Consider the following 23826-nt stretch of genomic DNA (forward strand, 5'->3'; position numbering starts at 1 on the left):
GAACCCAATTGAACTTTAACTATTTGGGGTACAAAATAAGGGCTATAATTGCTTTTGGGTGAAAGTGTTCGTGCTCATAACTTGAGTTATCTGGCAAACCCTCATTTTTATCTGATGTGTCACTCAACAATACAAGTCATGCAAATTTTATTGGAACTTTATCTTTCTGGATGTTGGACAACTCTCTTTTTTAAGATGTCAGAAACTTAGGCTAGAGTTACCAGCCAGCCATCTTCAAATGCTTTATTGTGTAACCAGATAACGCACCCGTGATAAGACAATACTATGACATCATATATTATTGGGAAATGTCTCACTGATTGAAGGAAATGTAAAGCAGCCTTTGTCTTTGAAAAAAAATAATAAGGTAAAAAAGTTTAATAACAATAAACTTTATTTTGAATATATCTGCACAAGAATTAACACATTTGAATTTAATACAAATATTTTTTCCCCTAATTTGTCATCTTTAATAACATGGTACAAATGTATACAAAAATGTTTTCAGGCTTGTCAAGTTTCACAAAAAGAAAAGGACTTTTTAGAGCACAACCTGAAAAGAGGTGGGGCTACAAATGCAAAGGCCACACCTCCCATCAGCAAACAATTGCAACTTCGATAAACACTCTAGAAAGAAAGCGATATCTTTTCCTGGCACATCGAGCATCAGCACCAGCCGTACGTTCATAAGCACGGACACACAGCAGCCCAACGGGACAACAAAGCAGCTGAGAGCAGCATTCAGAGAACACACACGTGCACACACATACACACACGCACACACACACACTAGACACCTACAGCCCCCACTTTACATAGGGAGGCTTGGATGCTTCTGTAAAGCCTATTTAATGGTACATGCAATTCTCAGTGTTACACAGTACTGCTTTAGTCAGAAGAGCTAGTTTGTTGTGGATGTACTTTGTAACAGAGGGAAATGTCCAAAATGTTTATTTTTTTTTATTATTTATTATGTCCTCTTATGCAAAGTTGAAGTTGATTACCTAATGTGAGTTGTCCTGAAAGATGCTGAATTAGATATTGTGCATACAGAGAATCTGCGTACGTACACTAAAATATAGATGCAGAATCTCAGAAGAATAAAACTGAAATCATTTAAACCTTTTAACAGATAGTTCCAATTTTATAATATGCTTCATCATCAGTGTACTTTAAATACTTTTATGTGCAATTTGCAATGCAGATAACGAGAGTAACCATGTAGGTACTACCAAAAATGCAGTTTTCATTAATATATCTGACTCAGACTCTAATTTGGTTCCTTTTTTTTTGTTTGTTTTTTTGCGCACTGAACATGGGAAAACAACAAGGCAAACATATGCAGTGTCCACATACTTCGTCAAAATTAGCCTATGTACATAGAGTGTGGACACATCGCACCATCTTTATCTGATGCACTTCAACGCCACATCTGCCTGAGGTCTGAGGTAACAAATCCAGACCTAAGGATCTTTCAAGGATTCATAAACAACGACATACATAAATAACACTACAGAATACAGTAGACGCTTAAGAAAATGAGTCTGCTTCTGGAAAACGTCCTCCCGCCTGCGTCCACCTTCCACTTGGCTACGGAGTGACAAAAAATATAGTCCAATATGCTGTATTTCACGTGCTTTTGGCAACCGAGCTGACACATGAACTTTTCACCTGAAACACTCAGCATTGTTTAACTTGATTAGTGTGACAAAACCACAGCTTCACCACAGCCTCAACAAACGTGTCTAATCCAAATAAACGGGTTAAAAACAGCCATTAGAGGATCTCTCTAAAGTCATGCGTCTGTATTTGTGGACACAATAAGAAAGGTTATGACGACTCGATGTATGCTGATGCTGGCAGTCTTATTTCCTTTAGTCAGGATTGGCAGCGTTTTAAACAGTCAATCATTTTTCAGCATTTTTTGTTTTTTATAATATGAACTGAATTTAATGGTAGCTGTTTGCTTGGGAAGTCAATAGGTAAAGACATGGAAACATAAGAAAACAAATACATGGTTGAATGCTCCTTCAATGATCTTTTCTTCAGGAAGAAAATGTCTCTTATGGATAGTAGTAAGGAATATAGAACATTCATAATTTGGCATGTGCTGTGTTTAACATAAATAAAGCATTTTTTCTGACTTAGTGATGGACATAAGTGTAAAAGCATGGCATAGAACCCATACTGGAAGAAATTCTAGTAGATCAAGTATCTGTATGACAGATAAAAAAAAGGCAATAGCTAGTAGGCCAAATGTAGAATACAGTATTTGAATTAGGGCAGAGAGAGAAAGAGAGAGAGAGAGAGAGAGAGAGAGAGATCATTGGCTTCTTCCATTATAAACCCCTTTCTAAGAATTCTTTGAATGGCATTCAAATAATTACTTCATCTCAAACTGCTTTTTTTTTATATGAGAGATGAATAAAATAAACGAAACCTTGACACATGACATGGCACCTCATAATTCCTAAATCATTTATGTGCTCATATTTATGTGCTTCGTTGAAATGATCCACCTTGTTCAAGCCTTAAATAAGTGCAGCAGTAACAGGTAAAAAAAAAAAAAAAGAAAGAAAAGAATTTTCCCCAAAAATGAACTAAAGGGACTGCTACATTTGCTGGGAGCATCTTTCCCTCTTTAAGCAAAAGAGAGTCCCAGCATTGCTTCCTCATTAGCTTAAAAAAAAAAAAAAAAAAAAAAACACACAAAAAGGAAACGAAATGTAGCTCTTTGAAAACAATAGTCTTTTATCTTTCCATCCAGGAAACCTGGAGCAGACATGTGAACACACAGTCATGTCTTACGATGCTGTGTTCTGGTCAGCAGTGTGTGCACAGAGTGTGTAAGAATGTGTGTAAGATCTGAGATTTCGATCAGGAATGTATTCTTGAACATGACCAAGATTGAGTCAGGAGAGAGTTCCGTGAGATGTGGTTGTTGTTTGTAATGCTGGTCCGCCCGTGAATTGTGGGTAGGCTGTGAAGTTTGTATGCGCCAGTTAATTGTGTAATAATGAGTCTGTGATTAAGTTGTGGGCAGTCAGCGACTGTGCGCTTGTCAGGAGCAACAGCTGGTTCCAGTGAGCAGCCAGAGGAGCAGCAGCTGAAGAGCTAGCACCGGCCAGAAAGAGGGAATCAAACTTGAGCCGCTGCCACAGTCGGAAGCGTCTTCCTACAGCCGGTGAAAGAATGTTAGTGAGAATATTACAAAACGAAACAATTACATAGTTAGTGGAAAAATGTTCTATTTTGTCAGTGATGTTTCTTCTAAAAATAGATCAGGGTGAAGAGCATATTTTAGTGGAATTAAGATTTAATCTTTAAAGGCATTGTACTTTCTTTTCTCTTTTAGGATTTAAAAAAGGCAATAAGTACAATTCTGAACTCTATATAGTAGAAAACGTCAAACTTTTAGAGCAAGTGGTGGGCTTTTTGTATTTGTGAATTAAATAGCATTCTGTTGCATAACCTAAATACCTTGGAGCACTGATCTTATTTCGAAGTGTGAGCATGTTTGTGTATGTTGGCATGAGGACAGGCTGAGCTTTAAAAAGGAGGAAACACATGTTTATTTCCCTAAAACTCTCTCAGGGACATGACAGATACTTCCTACTGCCACAGCAGAGAGAAAGTTGTGGCGCCTCGATTCTCTGTGTGTTTATACTGACAGTGAAGCTGGAGATCCTAATCTAATCATGGGTATTTACATTTTATTTTTGATGTTAACACACAAAAATTGCTGCTTCTCGTTATTTAGGGCTTCAGAGGCAAGTATTCTTTCGTGAGGACATTTCTATTAAGCCACAAACAAACACAAAACTAACCATCACACAAAAAAGAGAAACATCAGTATAAGGATGGAGGAAGATGAAGCCATGGTAGAAGATGCATTGATGGGGCACAAAGATTCAACCTGAGAATGATGGACATGATAAGTCAGTCAAAGAATGAAGGCGGGATGAAAAAGAAAAAGAAAACAAAGAGAATTGAGATAAATTAGTAACAAAAGCACTAAAGAACTAAGCAGCTTTTGGAAACAAACAATACTTAATAAAAAAGAAAAAGTTATGATTTATGTAAGGAAGAAAGTAAACTTTTTAAGGGTTTAAACAAACCTGGTAAATAATGTTAACAGTGTACTGTGTTTAACAAATTAAAACTGCTCTGGTAACACTTCTATTCTACTACTTTTTTTTTACTTAGATTTTAATGTTAACTTACATCACCGTTGTTATCAAAGCAGTGCTCAGGGCCTTTTCTGTAGCGGGGGTTATGGGCCAGTATACAGGGGTCTGGACCATTAGCTGATTCGAAAACATCAGGAAAAATACATGTCATCTGTAACACATCTCATAATCTAGCCCACTATGTAGTTTGACAGCAGTGTATAAAGTGACATTAGTATGTTTTATAAAACACAGCAGTTTTTAATTGGAGTTCTTTTCCTGCTCCAATTCATCTCCGTCAAGCCGTGCTTTCATAAACAACACATCAATTAATCAGCTGTAATCAGATACCCTGTAAAACTGAGAGTGACGACTGACATGGAGGCAAAACTTATTGCTAAGCTAATGCAATGTCTGAAACCTGGTGTTCACAGTAAAAATCCATTCATAAGTCATAATATGTTAATGTTTCTATAGAAAGAGCTATTTTACATGGATTTGTAAGGCAAATATTGTATAGGAGCTGATCCAAAGTCATGCCTAATTGTTGTTATGATCTGTATCATTTAATATAAATTGTTTTCTCTAATTAAATGTTCATTTAGCATTTATAGAAAAATATGCATAAGTCAGTGCTTTGCTGCAGTCATGGGAAACGATTCCTCGTGACCGGTTGTGAAGCACGTGTGTATCAAACACGCCAAATATTTTGGCATGTATAACCTCAGGCAGGTGACGTTAACCGATGAGGTGCACCTGGAGGTTATAAATAGGCATGAACCGATCTCCTCCCTATTAAAGTCCTTCGTGCTCGATTCGCCTGGGGCTCACGTGTTGATTTGACGGAAGTACAGCAGAGCGAGTTTTTCTCTTTCTCTTGCTCTTTCGCCGAATCGTGTGCCGTTGCCGCTTACTTCTCAAGCACGCGCCGGCGCCTCTTGTGAAGTAGCGGAAGAAATTTCCTCTCTCACTTCCGGGGACTTGGAAACTGTCGCTTCGAAACGCCCCTCCAGAGAGGAGCAGGGGTTTTAGGAGCTATTAGAGGTAGTGACACGCGCTGTCGAGCGCTTACACCTCGAATGGCCGCGGGAGCAAGACTCCCCCAAGTGGTCGAAACTAGATGACAGGTTTCTGTCGGGTGGCCGGAGGGAGGAGCCTCATCGGCGCTCCCTCCCCTTTTTGGTGATCTCCATGACGAATAAACTCGTTCATGGGAGAGGCCATATTCATCCTGTGTGTTTGTGCCAACAACATCGATGTATTCTAATGTCGTGGGTGCAAATACACATGGTTATATGATGATGCCCCAGATAGAAGGGACACTTGCGGGCTATCTCTCTTATGGGACGTCATCCTCCCTGGAAAAGCCCACGCTCCCCTCCAAGCCGTGCAGATTAACATCTTTGCTGGTTGGGAAGGCTTTTCAGGCAGCAGGTCAAGCTGGTTCTGCTCCGCACACCATGGCGGTCCTACAGGCATACCAGGCTGACTTGCTAAACGACTTGAGCACTGGCGGGGTTGCTAACGAAGCGGCGTTTTTGGAGTTACGCCGAGCCACAGACCTGTCTCTTAGGGCAACCAAGCAGACCGCCTGTGCTATTGGCTGCTCCATGGCTGCCTCGGTGGCTACAGAGAGACATCTGTGGCTTAATCTTACGGGCATCAAAGATAGGGGCCGTGCTTTCCTTCTTGACGCCCCTATCTCGCCTTCCGGACTGTTCGGTGACGCCGTCACGACAGTCATGAACAAGTTTCGGGACGCAAAACTCCATGAGGAAGCCTTTGTAAGGTTCCTTCCCCACCGTGCTCAACAGGCGGAGTTGTTGGCCACCCAGCTCCGACAAGCTCTGGCCGCCCCAAGGCGTGAGGTTCAGAGGGAGAGTGTGGCGAGCCGAGCACCCCCGCGTGGGGATCGGGGTGGAGCTCGACCGCGCTTTACGAGCCGTCTCGAGGAGAACGGACCTGAGGACCATGTTAAATGAGAGAAAGGCCTCAGGACCGTGACGAAGTGTCGAAGTTCGTGCACATTTTAGAGAGGCTGGCAGCGGGGAACCTACTGCCAGCTATGTCTCTTTAAGCACGAGGCACTATGAAAGACCACCACCCTCAGGAGACCGGTGTTCAATTCCTGCCGCCACTGGTGTTTCGGGAGACAGCGGTTTCCGACAAAGTGTTAGGTGCTCGGTTCCCTCCTGTCGTGTTTTCAGGACACTGAACACCTAACAGCCACCATCACCACCACTCCTCTGCCTAGCTGAGCGAAAAGCTACCACCCCTTTGGAGAAGCTGGCAGCGTGAAAGCTACTGCCAAGCATGTCTCCTGGGCTACAGGATTTAGTCATTGTGTTTCTACGCCGTGGGTTTCCACCTCCGTGAAACCACAGTGAGCACCTCTGGTAATTCAAATCACAGGTTGGCTGGCAAAGGGGGCCATAGCGCATGTTCCCCTCCCAGACGAAGCCGTCCGGTGCCAACACGTCGCCCTAGCTCACCTATCTTTTTCTTTTAGGGTGGAGTTCTAACACCACAAAAGCTTTCTCCTTCCTACACGAGGTATGAAGTTGAGTGTCATGCGGAATCCGAGCGCAATGCAGGCTCAGCTGTTTCCTGCTCGCGCCGAATTCATTATAACATCCTAAAGGAGTATAAGCTAGGCCAGGTGGTAACATCACCGCTCCCAGAGTGGTTTCAGTGGTGGCTAAGTGCCGGGGGATTTCAGGGCCAATCCCCAGAGGCAAAAAGGGTTACGCGCCGGGAGCTTTGTACCCTTTTTATGTGGTTCAGACCCTCGTCCTCGACTCTGGGTCCCACTCTAGGTCCGTGCTGTCGTCGCAAGCCGCTAACGGCAGATGTTTTTCCCTTAGGGGCCGGAGCGCGGCCTTAGATGGTCACCCAGCCCAAGGGATCTGGAGAGGTCATCTGCTTGTGTGGCACATCAATTGCCCCGAAACGATGACTCTATTTTTGGCCCTAAAATACTCCCTCCAGCAGTCAGGAGGTTAACATGTCCTCGCGTGGAAAACTACAGCAGTCTTGTAAATATTGCCTGGGCAGACTAAGCTCGCACCGCTAAGAAGACTAGTGCACTAGGTTCTGCTTTGAGGACAGGACAAATTCTGTCCTTTAGGATCATTTACATTCTAGGACATGGCAGAACATGCAGACCCAGTCCACTGCCAAACCGTTTCAGTGCTGGAGCTTCTGCAAGAAAATTGACCTCGGGCTTATGCCCTAGTACACTCAGAACATGCATAGCGCTTCTCGCCTACGTCCAGACTGATGGGGTTTGGGGAGAGCACCCCTTAGTTGCAGGCTTATTCACGGGCCTCATCAGCCTTTCTATTGTGCTTAGGCTTTGCCATTGGCTAGCTAGAGCTATTCTGCATCCTCACCCAACTATCTTCTGCAGTTGTCTTCGAAGCTTATGTTCTCCGCCGTTACAGCTACGGAGCAGTAAGACTTCATTAACTGTGTCTAGTTCATGCTCCTCAGGATTTACAGTACATCACCGCACTAGCTAGTGGCGTAAATCAGAGCAGATTTCATATGTCTTGGGGCCGCAGCCGAAGGGCAGCTGCCATTAGACGAGTCAGGTTAGAGATGCTAGTGCCCTAGCCTAGGAGGACAGGAGAAATTCTGTTCCTTGGGATCTTTTACATTCCAGCCCAACTATCTTCCACAGTCGAAGCTTTTTGTCCTCCGCCGTTGGCTCCGGAGCAGTAAAGACTTCATTCGCTGTGTCCAGCTCATGCTCCTTAATTTACAGCGCACCTCTGCATTAAGCCAGGGTCGTAAATTAGAGCAGGGTTTCATATGTCATAGGGCCGCGGCCGAAGGGCAGCTGCTATTAAACGAGTCGGGCTAGAGATACTAGTGCCCAAGCCTATGAGGCGCGTTGCACACTTCGCCTCTAGTGATTAGGGCCCATTCGACCAAGAAGCTTGCCTTATCAACTGCTCTGGCAAGAGGGGCTTCCAGTACGTCATGCGGCAGGTTGCCTTTCCGCAAGACATCTGTCAGGCTTCATGGTTGGATGCCAGGCTCGCTGGTCCTCGAGTCAGAATTCCAGAATTATGTCTAAGACTCCTTGGGAGTACTGTGCGCACACTACACAACCCTGGGGGTCCAGACACTTGCAGTGCGGCGGAGTCGGTATTCTGGTTCCCATATCGCTTTCGCGCACCATCGAGTGTAGCTTTTGAAAGGGAACGTCTCAGCTTACTTTGCTGTAACCCTGTTCCCTGAAAAAGCGGGAACGAGATGCTGCGCTCCAATGCCGCACTGCATGCGTGACTGGACATCCTTCAGACAAAATTGACCTGAGGGTGTTTCCGGTTCATGCCTATTTATAACCTCCAGGTGCACCTCATTGGTTGACGTCACCTGCCTGAGGTTATACATGCCAAAATATTTGCCGTGTTTGACACACACGTGCTTCACAACCGGTCACGAGGAATCGTTTCCCATAGCGCTTTCGCGCAGCATCTCGTTCCTGCTTTTTCAGGGAACAGGGTTACAGCAAAGTAACCTGAGACGTTTTTCATTTTAGCTATTTTCCTATAACAGTTTGCCCTTGAATGTTTTTCACTGATAAAATAGCTTTAAAAATTGAATGGTGTTAACTATGTATATCAATTTGTTTGCTTGTTCCCTAAGTAAGTTAGAAAGTCTATTTTCAGGTATATTGTACATTTTGTACAAGGTATACACCATCAGCCATAATATTACCACCACAAATTACACTGATTATATACCAGTAAACTCGTGAGAGGATCATGTGCACCCAAGGCTCACCTATTTACTGTACATGGGGACGAAACAGCAGCCTGTCTGGTCCAATTCCACAGAAAAACCAATACAGAATAATTTGTAACAAAAAAAAATACGATGTAGAAAAGCACCAGAACACCCAGTGCACCACGCCACAACGCAAAGAGTCCAAGGCTGCCAACACAGCCTCCAAACTCCATCAGTGCACACCACCCAAAGTCTTGTGGTGTCATGCCCTGAGGAAGGCCAAAGCTGCCCAAGGTAAACATGGGGAACCTTTACAATACAGGTAACAATATTTTGCAATGTAATGGCAGATTGGTATATTAAAAAAAAAAAGAATTTAAAATAAAAAATTGTTCCATTAACCAATTCAAATGCAGTTTTGGCAGTGCTCTATATTATAACTTTTCTCGATGAGCTCTACACACAGGTTGAATGAAAAGTCTGTTAGGATTCAGTGTTCAGAATTTTACAGAAGGATACAAGGTTGCTCAGCTTGTCTCACTGGCTTGGCATCACAGAAACAGGTGCCCTTGGCATCCGTAATGAGAAACACCAGGTTAGTGCTGGGCAGCTTCTCTGCTCGGTACATTCTGGAAAACCACAACAAAAGGCACATACACCAAACATTTACTTGCAATTCAGGGTATTAAGCAAGTTAAAGGGTGCTTTTACATACATAGCGTCTAGTCTATTTGAATGGAATGCTGATTTTTTCCCCTCTTGGTGCAGTCACACTGTGAGAGGTAGTTTTGGTCCTGTTTCAAAATGTAATGTGGTTTTAGTATACTTAAAACATGTTTCTACCCTGAAATGGCCCAACTGCAGAAAAAAAAAAAAAATGCAGTGAATTCCAGGTTCTGTGACACATTATTATTATTTTTATTTTATTTTTTTGTCGACCTGAGCTGCTAAACCTGAAGTGAGAACTGAGCCAAAGCACAGAGCTGTAGAATTCCAGAAATGCCATGTGTTGGGAAGATTTGAATTGATGGATAAAAAGGGAAAAAATCAACACTGGACACCATACATGATACAATATGGTTTAATCCTGTAATTTATAGAATGTTTGAGAGATAATAATCTATTTCTAAGCACACTTTGTAAGCTTTGTTCATGCTTTTTTTTTAAATTGCTATATTTCTGAACAATGCATGAATGGGTTTTCAGCCCTACATGTCTTTCAGATGTCGTTTCTTGGGTTTGTTTAATTATTTGCAATATGAAACTAAACCAAACCAAATGGCAAACATACGTATCAATTTTGATTTGATTAGATTTTTGTTCTGCCATAGAAAAAGTGTATAAAACTGTGAATTTTAGTGTCCAACTTCTTTTAGTTGGGAGGTGAAGTCATTCAGGGCCATTCTTTAATGGAGAAACAGTTAGGGTTTAGATGGCTTCAGCATTCAGTACGTGTAAATGTTTTCAGTTCATGCAAATCCAATTATTTAACTTTAGGGATTATTTGATATATACAAAGATTTAGAGTGTGTAACTTTTTGTTTTACAGCCATCACTAGTCATGTGGGCTTGCTTCATGCTAACACAATAGACATGTGCTAAAGTCTTTAGTGAATGTAATCTTAGATCGGCATATCCCACTGGAAAGCAGGTTTGCGGCTTGTTACATGCTGTCAACGCTGAATGCGTTTTTGGGCAGGCACCAGTTTTTCTTTACAACATCCCTCTTTGCTTTCCCTTACCTCCCCTCTTTGGAGCAGGGTGACTCATGTCTTTGTAGTGTGGTATAGGGCAGTGGGGAGAATGTAACTCAGAGTGAGTGTGTGTGTGTGTGTGTGTGTGTGTGCGTGAAAGCGCTCCATTACATCTCACCTGTGCCTTTCGTAATCACTCACTGTTTACTGCAGCTGGGCACGCTCGGTTGAGCACAACAGACCTCTGATCTTAGTAGTCATCAGGTCATATACACATACATAGGGAACTGGAATACACTTATACAACCACCTGCAGCACAGCCCCTACACATGCACGTAATGATCAGAGAGAAAGGGGAATGCTATACATGTATATCCTGCCATCTAAATAAGTATGCTCCAAGCTCACAATGTGGAGAGTGTAATTCAAATGTGCTTAGACAGCATACATATCAAAGCCCAACTTCAGCTTGTTTAAATGCCCATAAACTCAAAATGTAATTTTTAAATGCTCTTGGATGGCTGACTTGAATTATAGAGATTTGTGAGGAGGTCAATATTGCTAACAAAGTGCTAATACAGTCACATTTTTAAGCTCTATGACTAAGTTTAGAGGCTGAAGTGGATGGTACCTGAAAAGCTTAACCATAGCTAGTTAGTGATGAACAGAATATAGCCTTAAATTTATATATAATTTCAGGCGGCTTTTAGCACAAGGCATGGTGCACTCTGAACGGGGTGCCAATCCATCGCAGGGCACACATACATACACGCATGTTTTTGGACTGTGAGAGGAACCTGGAGTACCTGCAGGAAACCCAACAAGCACAGGAAGAACATAAAAACTCCACACGCACAGAGGCAGAAATCAAACCCTCGACCCTGGAGGTGCGAGGCTACAATGCTAACCACTACCAGGAAGACGGCAGACTTCACCTCACATCAACCACCACAAGTCATTTGCCATTAACCATGTGCAGCTGGATTGAGTTTACGGTTGATTACACTGTGTGTCTGTGTACAAGTTCAGGGTTTCTGTTTTACTTTGTCTCGCATCTGTTATGCTTATGCACATTAGCACATAGCTTTTGTTCCATGCCACAGATCTTAGTAAATGTTCCTATTTTAGTTCTTGGTTTTTTATGTTTGATGTTTATGTTTGACTATAGTGATTAAAGGAAGGCTTTTCCTGCATCAAGCTCTCAATCTTGACAGAATGCAAAACTTTTTACACGGCAGACAGGAAAAAAAAGCAGGGGGGAAGGATCTCCATGCAGGCATTTAGCGCAATGTTAGCGCAATAGAGTTTCCCCAGCAATGGCTACCATATCCTGGCTCCATATGATGGAACTGAGGTGGACAAGCCCAAGAAGAAGTAGCAGAAGTTTTTGCCTTCCCAGGTCATTGGCCCAGAATGCAGATAAAACAAATCCCTGCACACCCAAGGGGTGTGGGTTCAACTCAGAGTTACAAGTAGAACCCGAAAGGGTGGTCTCTTACACATAGCTCCAGGTAGCCTCCCATACAGCTAGAGGTAAAGGCAATGGTACGGCCTACCTAAAAACACACAGCTTCAGGTTGAGGCCAGTGAGGGGCCCTCTGCTTTCCAGGGTGCTCCCACACAGAGTTGCAGGTTAAGGTTTATGGGGCAGCCTACTGTACCACGCAGAACTCCAGATTGAGGCTGAAGCTTCCTGGACACAGCTCAAAGTACAGCCTGTTGAGGTGGCCTCCCATGACCAGCTTCAGGTGGCCTCCCACACAATGTTTAAAGTAGATATAGATGGGGTGGCCTCCAACACACAACCCCAGGTAGAGGCTGGTGTGGTTGGTCTCCAATGTCTTGCTGAAGGCTGCTATGCCAACCTGCTTCAAGTTGTGCATAGTTGGTATTGATTACTGTGTATTTATGTCTGGGCTCTATTTCAATTTGTATCATATGTTTATCCAGGCCATAAATATTAATTAATGTCCCAGATCAAGTTCTTGTCTTTTCATAATGCTTATGTGTCAGTATACCCATTGAAACAATTTGCACCTGTCTTAATCATGGCCTATATACGTACATCATACAACTCTCATACTGCCAACCAATAAACAATGCTTGCTAATGTAGTGGCAGAAATCATGTGGTCTAGCTAATGCTACGCATTTTAGTAAAATTCAGGAAAATGATGGTGGCTATACCAGATGGTTACATGTACAGTAAAACCTCGGATTACGAGTAACGCGGTTTACGAGTGTTCCGCAAGACAAGCAACGATTTTTAATAATTTTTGACTTGAAAAACGAGCATTGTCTTAGTTTACGAGCACCAAGTATCATGTTTTACGCATGCGCTTTTTTTCGTTTTAACACCGAGCGTCACGTCATCACACAGTGTGTGTGTGTGTGTGTGTGTGTGTGTGTGTGTGCACGCACATTACACACACACACACACACATTAACGGAGAGACCTTTTTTTAAAACCATTTTAAAAATTAGCAAGGAACATCGCTAGTCACACTCCCGTGAGTGCATACTAACGGGATCACTACTGTAAAGTAAAACAACTACAACAACAACAAAAAAACAAATTAAACAGCTCCTCACCTTTGAAAACAGTCGCGACAGATAGTTTGTGTGTTTATTTGGCAACCTGAGAGGAGGGGAGCTGTAAAGCCAAGACCTATCGTCTCCCCTGCTGGGTCTTAGTGCTTGCAGTGTTTGAGTGTGCGTGTTTGTGTCTGTGTAAGGCAGAGAGTTTGTGTGTTTGTTTGGCAACCTGAGAGAAGGAGGCTGTAAGCGCGAGCGAGCCCCCCTTCAGCCTCCCTTCTCTCAGGTTGCCAAACAAACACACAAACTCTTCTCTGTCGCGATTGTTTTCAAAATTGAGGAGCTGTTTAATTTGTTTTGTTGTTTTACTTTACAGTAGTGATCCTGTTAGTATGCGCTCAAGCGAGTGTGACTAGGAATGTTCCTTGCTAATTTTTAAACGGTTTTAAAAACGGTGTATCCGTTAATGTGTGTGTGTGTGTGTGTGTGTGCGCACATTTTACACACACACACACACACCCTGCGTGCACAAACGAAAACACTTATCTGTTGGGATTTATTTTTACATTTTTTTAAGGTAAAGTACAGGTTAATTTGTATTATTTTTACTTTATATTTTGTATTAATTATATTTATGTATTTTTTTTTTAGGGCTGTAGAACGAATAATTTAAGTTTCCATTATTTCCTATGGGAAAATTAAATTTGGTTTACGAGTGTTTTGGAATACGAGCCCGCTTCCGGAACGAATTATGCTCGTAATCCGAGGTTTCACTGTACAGTACTAGTAAGAATATAATAGCTCCAAGTAAGACACTCCTAATGTTTTACCTTTGGTAAGATGTATGTAAACTAATATGTTCTACAACCATTTAAAACATACATTACATTGCAATTTTTACTTTAACTTTTTATTCCACATTTTTAATTTCTTGTAAGTTAGCTGGTAGTGTATTTGCATTATAACAACCATGTTATATTTTGAATAGTCATTTTTAGTATATGTTATATAATATGTTATACTAAGAATTTTATAGCTTCAATTAAGGCTTGTACTGATTATTAGTGTTAAATGGAAGCTAGTTTACAGTTTATGTCTATTTATATAGCATATCATTTAGCTCTACTATTGTAATAGAAAAAAAACATGTATAGCTTTAAACTTGTGTATATATAATTGTTAAAACTTAAGATACTTTTACCGTATGTTCTATAAATAGGGAGAACCACAGCCGGTGAAAACTGAGAAAGACATGATTCACAGTAACATTGAAATTAATCTTTATATTTAATTTTAAAATCAGATTTTAAATCTGTTTTTCTCTAGATTCTCTGAATATTACATTCTCCAGGCCAGAATAGAGGCACAAACGTGTGAGGGAGAGATTGAATTACACCCTCTGAAATAAGCGGCTCGCCGTTCCGAGATTTTGCAAATGGATTTCTTTTTTATGGCTCTCGTTAAACTTTACATGTCTAAAGTAGTTAACGTAGAAGAAAAACCATCGTATGCAGAGTCGCACGTGGGGCTCGTAAAGGCCGGCAGTTGTGGCGAGCCGAAACTCCAGACACCTCTCACTTTACCCCAGTTCCAGGGGAGCGAACGACATTGGGATTTATGGCCCACAGGATCTCGGACACATCAAGGAGAATGTGAGATCAGGTTGAAAGTGGGAAGCATAGAGGGTTTGGCGATGGAGGGAAAAGAAGGGCAGGAATCCTTTCCTGCTTACATTATCTCCTATGAGAAACTTTTTTTTTTTTTTTGTGATGAACAACATTCCAGTAAGGGAAGCAGGGGCGGTTAGTGACTTCATCTTCAAACAAAAATTGTACACAGAAAACAAAAGAGAGACACAAAGAAGAGGTATATTTCTGCCAAGTCCTCACCTAGAACAATTTCCACAGTCCAGGACACCTTGAAAAGACTTGTTGTCGTTCTCAAAGAAATACTGGGTCTGTTCTGTTATACAGCTTTCTTTTGAATAAGCATCCGAGATGTCCTCCTCTAAATAGGACAGAAAACACACACACACACACACACACACACGTGTGTCCTCTTCTGGAGCACTGCTTTTGAAATGCAAATACATAATCAGGTTGAGTGGAGTAAATGTCATTTTGTTTATAAAACCTACCTGCGTGTAGAAAACTAGGCAAAGTGAGACTGAGGAGGAAGTGCTGAAGCATTGACCTGAGAAAAAGAGAACAACTGTGTGCATCCTTCAGTAGGATTAAACAGATTGAATAACACTGGGACAAACACTCAAATCCTCTTACCATGCAGCAGTGGAGGCCCACCAGCCCAGATTTAACATGTCAGCCACGGTAGGCTGAAAACAACACGGATACACACACACACACACACACACACAAACACACACACGCACACATTAGTTTTTATGCTGTATTTATTCATTTCATTTATACATACAATTTATACAGAACATAAAGATAAAACTATCATAAATAGGTCCTAGGACTAAACACTGCTCTTGATGCTTGTGTGCATAAATATTCTAATCCAATTGCAAACACATATGGTAAGCACACACTCCATCGTACATGCACATACTCTTACTTTTCTATTACAAAAACACACACACACACTCTCTTTTACTTACCACATAGGCAGATCTTGGCCCAGCAGCGGCCTTCGGCTCTTTCTCCGGATCACATACTGACTGATAGTCGTAGGTTTTATTAAACGAATAGAGTGATGTATTTAACAGATTGACCATCAGAATGGGGTCCACTTCACCGAAGAACTGACCTATCTAAACGGTGAACCCAACACACACATGCAAAGGGGGTGAGAGACATAAAATATAGAGAAGGGGGATTTTTTTTTTTATCAAAAAACATTTTAAAATAAAAAATAAAATAAACACATTGACTGTTTTTTTAAGTGAACATTAAAAATAAAACTCAAATTAGCCCAAAAAGAAAACAGCAGAAGCTCAGTATTTTAATCTGGATTAAATCTTTCTTGGAAATGTTTTTATTTATATTTTTCCCATCAGTAATTCTGTTAAATACGGTCATGACAAAATTCTTTACTAAATCAAAAAAAAAAAAAAAAAAAAACAACAACATTGTAATGAAGTCAGCAGCGCATTAAATACAGAATAGTTGGGATACTGCAGGAACAGAAAACTAAAATATTTATGTTAGAATGTCTGTGCTGCGTATGTCCATTATTCATTAGACATCTGCTTGGGACTCGGTTTATGCTTTAGAAATGGGATGTAATGGCAAGCAACAAAAAAGTCACTTGAGGTTTTTACTTTCACCGGCTAGATGTGAGCAGTCGGATATGGAGCTCAAAGGTCAAACAAATGCCACAATTATTAACATTAATGTGCAGTGCTAAGTGTTGCATTTACAGCATCCTTACTAAGTATTAGGGTCAGGAGAGCATAAATGAGGCTAATAAGCAAACAAAACGCTTGTGTGAGCAAGATAATCAATATTCATTACTACACAGTATGGTTACACCAAACCAACTATAAGATTATTCTATTAAGTCTATTTTGAAACAAATTTTACAAATTAAATTGTATTTTTTGCTTTTATTAGAAAAGAATTCCACTATTATTTTGCTAGTCATAAGCATATTTTTGACGCTTGAAATTTTACGTTTAAAAACGTAGTAAATGTGTCAGAAAATAGTCTTAATAATTGTGTATTTGCTAATTTTTAATGTAAAAAAAAAGAGAAAACTATTTTTTGGCAATGTCAGCTCTTGAACAGATGATGATGTCAGTCATCATATGTTATTGCTTTGCACCCTTAGTTCTGGGATGTCTCTTGAAACCTTGAAGATTGTTATGTACTATATAGTTCTGCAACCAGGTACACAATGTCTAACACCTGACAAACAAACAATACTTTCAAGTTACACTGTTAGCAATTGGTATTGATCTTATTGTTATTTTTTTTAATCCTAATCACTAATCATATTTTTTAGGGCTGTCTAAACGCACAAGCCTGACGTTTTTCAGATCGCCTCTGAGTCACATTCATATGTGGTCCTGGATCGGATATATACCTGATATGTAGTCACACAACTTAAGTGAGAATGGGCAGACCCGAATTCATGCAACCTTTTGACCCCGTGCATGCATATGGTGTTTGCTGGTTGAGGATTTCTTAACAGTTGTAGCAATAGCTACTAAAACAGCTAAAGCAGGGCATCAGGCTTTCTTTTTTGTTCTGGACCTCAACAAATACAGCCAACTAACCACTTGGATCCTCCAGAGCAAAATCCCTAACATATTTTCCTTAAAATTGCATCCACTGTTTAAAATAAATGAGTGATATAGAAATATGGCCTGTTTGACATGGGTGCCGTTTCAGAGGACAGATGTGTCCGTATTAGAGTCAGATAAATGTCATGACGTGCAAATATATTTTGACCAAAAAAAAAGAAGAAAAAAATAAAATAATTGAGCTGTTTTGTAATGTGAACATAGTCTATAAACATTTTGCATTGGACTTATTGTTAAATATATAAATAAATAAATATTTATTTATGTAAAAATGTCTTTCTTATAGACATATTTTAATATAGTTGATTTCAATTCAAAGTGCTTATGGTATAAAAAACAACCTATTTGCTTGGACACATTACTTAAAGCACTATAATTTGTTCCGGCATCAGATATATTGTAGCAGCGAAACTATCTATCTGAGCAAAATGAGCCTGATGCACTGCAGATATACTGCAGAGACACACTGCAGTAATTTATAAGGATTTCTTCCTCATTCCTGCTTATCTTGTTCTTTGCGGTAGTCAGTAATCCATATAATGGAGAAAATGAACATCAAAGGCTTAAACAATAAAATGCACCTGCATTTTCCTGAGATACGGATGTGAGCACTGGGACTCTGACCTGCGTGATGTATTCGTCCTGATTAGACATGAGCAGGAAGCCTCCATCATCCAGTATCACACAGTCCACATACTGATGAAAACAGAGTCAACATGACTGTCACAGCAAACAGATCGGGGCTAGAGCAAATCAGACAATTCAAGAACTTCTGAAGTCTGATACAACACACCACATAACACATGCAGTACCTTATCGTTCCTGAGGCAGCCACAGATCTCGTCCTTACACTGCAGGGAGAAAATCACGAGAGGCGAAAGCTGAGAATTGCCCAAACAGCCTTTGCATCATTTATTAGAGTGACTCAGGCCTTCTCTGCTTCCAGACTGCAATATCAGCCTGTCTACAGTCTGTAACTAAATGCCTTCCACATGTTCAGATAAGGAGAGTTGTTTCACTTACATTTATCTTTATGGTGGCATTCATGAAGCTGTTCATCCAGGCAGATACATTAAGTTTGACTCCCACCACTACAAGAGAACACATTAAACATCATAAACGTAGAGGCCGCACTATCAATGTACCACACGTATAGGGATATGAGAACCGACAGCTCTGTTCTGAACGTTCTGTGCATTTTCCGAGAAATATAACCACTGATGCTTGTCTCTACTCATGTAACCTAAAGGCTGGGAGTATTAACAGAAGGCTGTGACACAAAGCCGTGAGGTCTAGAAGCAGTGCGTATGTCATTTACAAAGCTATGTCAGGTATCTTCAAGGAAAATCTAATTTACACATTTTTCTCCATAAATGACAAAACATGTTATGTATTAACAGTTTGGTTTAACAGTGGCTAACCAGTAATGAACATGTACGTCATTAAGTCTTTCAAACATATTCACTAATCAGTTGTCATGCTGAGTTCAGATGATATTCCAGAACACTAGGTCAAGGACAAAGACACAACCAGGGTGGGACGCCAGTCAACTACAGTATGGCACTATGCATATATATTCAGACACTCATTAACATTCTAGGAACTTTTGCAGAGCCAGTCCATAGACATAGGCATGCTTTATAGAGGTTAAAGGAAACTGGAGAAACCTATGCAGACACGAGTTTAACTTATTGGTGGAAATCTTTAAACAAGTAGTACCCCGAACTCAGAATAAACATATGCAGTACAGTATGTAATATGTTATATACGACATGGTATAATTAACTGCAGTCTACAAAAAGCTCACTCTCGCTCATCATCTGTACTGCTTTATCCTGTGTACAAGGTTTTGGGGAGCCTCAAGCCTGTCCCAGGAAACTTGGGGTGTGAGGTGGGGTACAATCCATTGCAGAGGACACACACATACACACACTCACATACTACGGGCAATTGGGAACGCCAATTAGCCTAATCTGCATGTCTTTGGACAGTCGGAGGAAACCTGAGTACCCGGAGGAAACCCACCAGGCATGGAGAGAACCTGCAAACTCCATGCACACAGACCCGAGGTGGTAATTAAACCTGGAATCTGGAGGAGCAAGGCTAATCACTAAGCCATTGTGCAGCCCTTTACAAAAATCCAAGTGTAACTGAACACTACTGTATATATCATCTAGTCTTTTTCTCAGCATTGCACTAGTAACTTCTTACATTATAATGTGTATACTGACTATATGTAAGACATAGTGTGCAATCAATTTAATATATAGTACCATCTTTGTGTTACTGTCCCTATTGCTCCTGGATATCTGAAATTTCCTACGGGATCAATAAAGGATGTATGTATGTATGTATGTATGTATGTACAATGTGTAAGTATTTATGTATAGATATCTATATATCTATCTGGTATGGGCCCCACCATTATGGACAGATAAAGTCAATATTTGCCTTAGCACAGAGAACAAGAGATAATATCCATCATCATTTGAACAGTATATGCTTCTGTGGGTAAGTTCATGTGGATATTTAGAAATTTCCCCACTGTGGGACGAATAAAGGTGTCTTATCTTATCTTATATTGTACAATTGTGCTGCTGTAAGCACAAAGACAACCCTGTGTTGCCCAGAAGACGATGGGTTCCCTTTCTATCTCTGGCTCACTCATTAGGTCTCTAAATCTATATCTCCATCCTACAATCTGTAGTCCAACTAGGAAACGTGGAGGTCAGTGGTTACCAGTGTATTTATTCCCATCTTGTACGGCCATGGTAGGACCTCCGGTTAACATTTACACACACATTCAAACACTACGGGCAATTTGGGAACACCAATTAGCCTTATCTGCATGTCTTTGGACTGTGGGAGAAAACTGCATGCACACAGACATGACGTGTGGCTTAAACCCAGGACATGGATGTGCAAGGTGACAGTGCTAACCACTAAGCCACCATGCCACCAAATCTATATCTAGATTTCAGTAAAGCTGCATTATGCCAGTATCCACTGGTTACATTTCTAACTAATATCTCTAAAATAATTAAATATATACTGTACACTGTCTATACCTGACTATATCTGTGATAGAAAAAATTGTCAGGTATACAATATACCTGACATAGAAAACTGGGTGATACTTTCATTATGTGTTAGTCATGTTACCTTTTGCAGCTCCATTGCAAAACTAATCACTTAAAGGTCTTTGTTGATCGAATACATTTGTAAAATAAGGGGGAAAATTGTGTAACTTTGATTTATGGCTGAATTACTCCTCTAAATCCTCATCAATTGCAAAGTGATCAGTAATTCTTTTGTGTGCTTACCAGCTGGTTTGAGTTTGACGCCATTGAAGTCCAGTTCCACAGCTTTACTGACCAGAATACCAGACTCGTAGCTAGACTCCCTGCTCTCTGTTTAATGAGGGGAGAAAAAGACACACACACACACACACACACTAGTCTTAGAATATTTGTAAGGACCATGCAGCAAGCAGTTTTTGTAAAAAAAAAAAAAAAAAAAAAAAAAAAAAGAAAGAAAAGAAATGGGGACCAGCCAAACGTCCCCCTAAAAGGTCATAACTGTCAGATTTTAATATCCTTTTAGGGACCCACCAAAATATACCACATACCTGAACCCCACCCCAACCCCCCACCTTTTAAGAGCATATAGATGAAAAGCTGAACTGCGAGTCAGTGTGAGCTCTGACGGAATTCAAAACTCAAGAACAACATTCACAAAAGACATGAATCTGCCTTAAAGTGTCTGCTTTATAAATTTGTATAAAACCTTAAGGAAAAAGTGGGTCGACACAGCGTGCTTCTAGGTAGGGGCTATTGTGGTGTATTTTGTATGTGTGTGTGTGCGTATCAGTGTGTGGGTGGGTGTGTGGACGTGTGCGTGGATGTGTGTATGTGGGATTCATCCAGACCACACTTGCGTGCAGGTGGGGATTATTCATACGATGACATTCTTTAAGTAACACAGGCTTACTTGGAAGGAGATAAAGCATATGCGTGCAATGCATGCAAGCATCAAATAGACGAACAGCTGTGATCAGAAGCATGCCGATGAGAAGGAAAGTCTAAGAACCTAAGAAGTGGTCTAATGTAGCAGACTCACACACACTCACTCACCCACCCACCCAAGCACCCACCCACCCACTCTTTCTCTCTCTCTCTCTCTCTAACACCTGCAAGATGCCTACAAATTGCACAGGGCCTGGTGGCTGCTTACTGTTGACATAAGGGGCAGTGAAGATGTATATGTCATTGTCTAAACTCCTCTTGTAGAAACTGGAATCAAAGGTCTCTGCATTCTCGGTCCACTCCTCTCCAGCACTGAGACAGAGAAAGACATGGTAATGAAATGAGGCGATAAAATGCTATGCTAGTTTTCCATTAAACTGAAATAATAGAAAAAATAATCAGTGATTGACCATATTCATATAAAAGCACTGAAATTGTTATAAATTCCTTTTATACAAGTCAAGTGATTTGTCAAAAGTAGAAATGTTTATTTTAATAAATAAAACATCATATACTTTATTTTAAACAGTAGTTACATGTAATGTTGTTATGGAAAATCCACAAAGCGATTAGTTGCTGTTATCACTAATCATATAGCAAGTTATAGCAGAAGTTTCTCAGCAGATGTATATGAGGAAATAAATAGCCTGAGAGTGCAACATTTTCTGTCATGAAGAACATCACATGGCAGAAAACTTACGCTTACTAAACACTTCATACTGGAGTATAGATATTTGTTTAACATGTAGTGGAGTAAAAGTAAACAGTATGCACTAATATAACTACTGAAGCAAAAATACATATGCATGCAAAGTGTACTTAAGTACAGTAATGTACTTACAGTACATTAACGTTTTATCAGTAATTGGTGCTACAAATAAGTTTTACGTTTTTTCAGTAATTGGTGCTACAATAAGTTTTACGTTTTTTCAGTAATTGGTGCTACAATAAGTCTTTGGGATTTGACCAGGTTGGTACTAACCACTGCATACCAGGTACTCTCCCAACAAGACCTGCTGTCTAGCCGTTCTGACCTGGTCGCTTAGCTTTTAATTTGGCTTATGCTTGGTCATTTTTCCTGCTTAAACACATCAACTGCAGGAACTGAGTGTTTACTTGCTTCAGGGAGTGTTCAGGGCTCCAGGAGCCGACTAAAATAGTCACCAATGCACCAATTTTAAGACTAGTTTTATCCAGACAGTTGCCACAAAAAAATCTAAAAGACACGCATTATTTAATCCTGTTTTAGACTCGCACGAGAATACAGCACTGCTGTGTTCAACTCGCAGCATAAGACAGTTCATCAGACTCTCTTATGCTGCATACAGTACATTTGTGAACTATTTACACATGCTCTTGTTATTGACTGCAGTTCTGCTGTAGTCTACTGTCGCGTGCGCCCATGTACTCCATTGCCTTGTGCACAGTGAATGTACTTGCATGCACATGCCGACAAGCAGTTCATAAACTGAATTAGGAACCAAAAATGATATCAGTTTAACACTTAATTTGGTAGCATTTTATTATCTGTGTTAATTTTAAAAAATATGTAATTTTTTAAAATTATTATTATTATTTTTTTTTAAATTTTAACCACTTTTGCAACTTGGCACCATTGGCCACTGCCGTGCTAAATATTCAACATTCAAAATATTGCGCAATGTCACCAGCAGACATCACATACTTCATGCATTACTAGAATTGTGTCAGTATTAGTAATTAATTATTATTTATGTTTATAATAATAATAACAATAATTTTAAATAATCTACATATATTAGATTATATACCTAATAATTATATACTTTATATTTATTAAAATATATACTTATTGTATCTTAATAGCATTAAAATAAAATATCGAGTATATATTGAAATATTAAGTATATACTGAATTATGGACTTTTATATATATTTTTTTATAGAACTGAAATGTCCACCATATGCACACAGGTACCCGAGTTGCTAATTTTACCTGGGTAACCTATTGCTGCTACTATGGAGAATTTACAGTTTAAAAATAAAATGCTAAGTATATAAAAAAATACATTACAAAATGTTATGGTAAGATTAAGAACCTATGCAATATTAACAAATTATTTATTACAGTATATGTAGATTGCTTACGAACTACTATTACTATTGGGGAACATTAAACTTATATTATCTTTGATAACAATATATAGTGCATGGAACTAATGCCAGGTTTTGTGCAAGCTCCATTGTTTTTGTGCTGCATCAAAGCACACTAACTGGTGGGTAATTTTGCTTGTTCACTTGTGACAAAGTGATGAACCACTGTTCACTTGTTTCCTTTGAAATGAGTAGTTTTACAGCTTATGGATTAAAATCTTACTTAAGATGGCTTAAATCACTGTGTAGCCCAGTCCATCCAA

At 40.1% G+C, this 23826-nt stretch overlaps 1 protein-coding gene across 2 annotated transcripts in view; it reads right to left on the bottom strand.

Annotated features, from left to right (window-relative positions):
• Positions 1 to 2694: 2694 nt before the first annotated feature.
• Positions 2695 to 23826, bottom strand: part of LOC128527775 (voltage-dependent calcium channel subunit alpha-2/delta-1) — a 132601-nt gene continuing 111469 nt past the window's right edge. Inside the window, exons 27-39 of one of the 2 annotated variants that reach the window (XM_053500349.1) lie at positions 21639 to 21742; positions 20729 to 20815; positions 18429 to 18496; positions 18218 to 18256; positions 18030 to 18101; positions 15759 to 15911; positions 15415 to 15467; positions 15273 to 15328; positions 15025 to 15142; positions 9426 to 9535; positions 4225 to 4307; positions 3828 to 3916; positions 3056 to 3175 (exon numbers count right to left, since the gene is read on the bottom strand). In XM_053500349.1, the coding sequence (XP_053356324.1) occupies positions 3830 to 3916; positions 4225 to 4307; positions 9426 to 9535; positions 15025 to 15142; positions 15273 to 15328; positions 15415 to 15467; positions 15759 to 15911; positions 18030 to 18101; positions 18218 to 18256; positions 18429 to 18496; positions 20729 to 20815; positions 21639 to 21742 (1030 nt within the window). In that variant the 3' untranslated portion in view covers positions 3056 to 3175; positions 3828 to 3829. Of the gene's footprint in view, positions 3176 to 3827; positions 3917 to 4224; positions 4308 to 9425; positions 9536 to 15024; positions 15143 to 15272; positions 15329 to 15414; positions 15468 to 15758; positions 15912 to 18029; positions 18102 to 18217; positions 18257 to 18428; positions 18497 to 20728; positions 20816 to 21638; positions 21743 to 23826 lie in introns of both variants that reach the window. The other variant, XM_053500348.1, reaches the window with a different exon arrangement.

The sequence above is a fragment of the Clarias gariepinus genome, chromosome 7 (genome assembly GCF_024256425.1).
Source record: "Clarias gariepinus isolate MV-2021 ecotype Netherlands chromosome 7, CGAR_prim_01v2, whole genome shotgun sequence".
NCBI classification, from domain to species: domain Eukaryota; kingdom Metazoa; phylum Chordata; class Actinopteri; order Siluriformes; family Clariidae; genus Clarias; species Clarias gariepinus.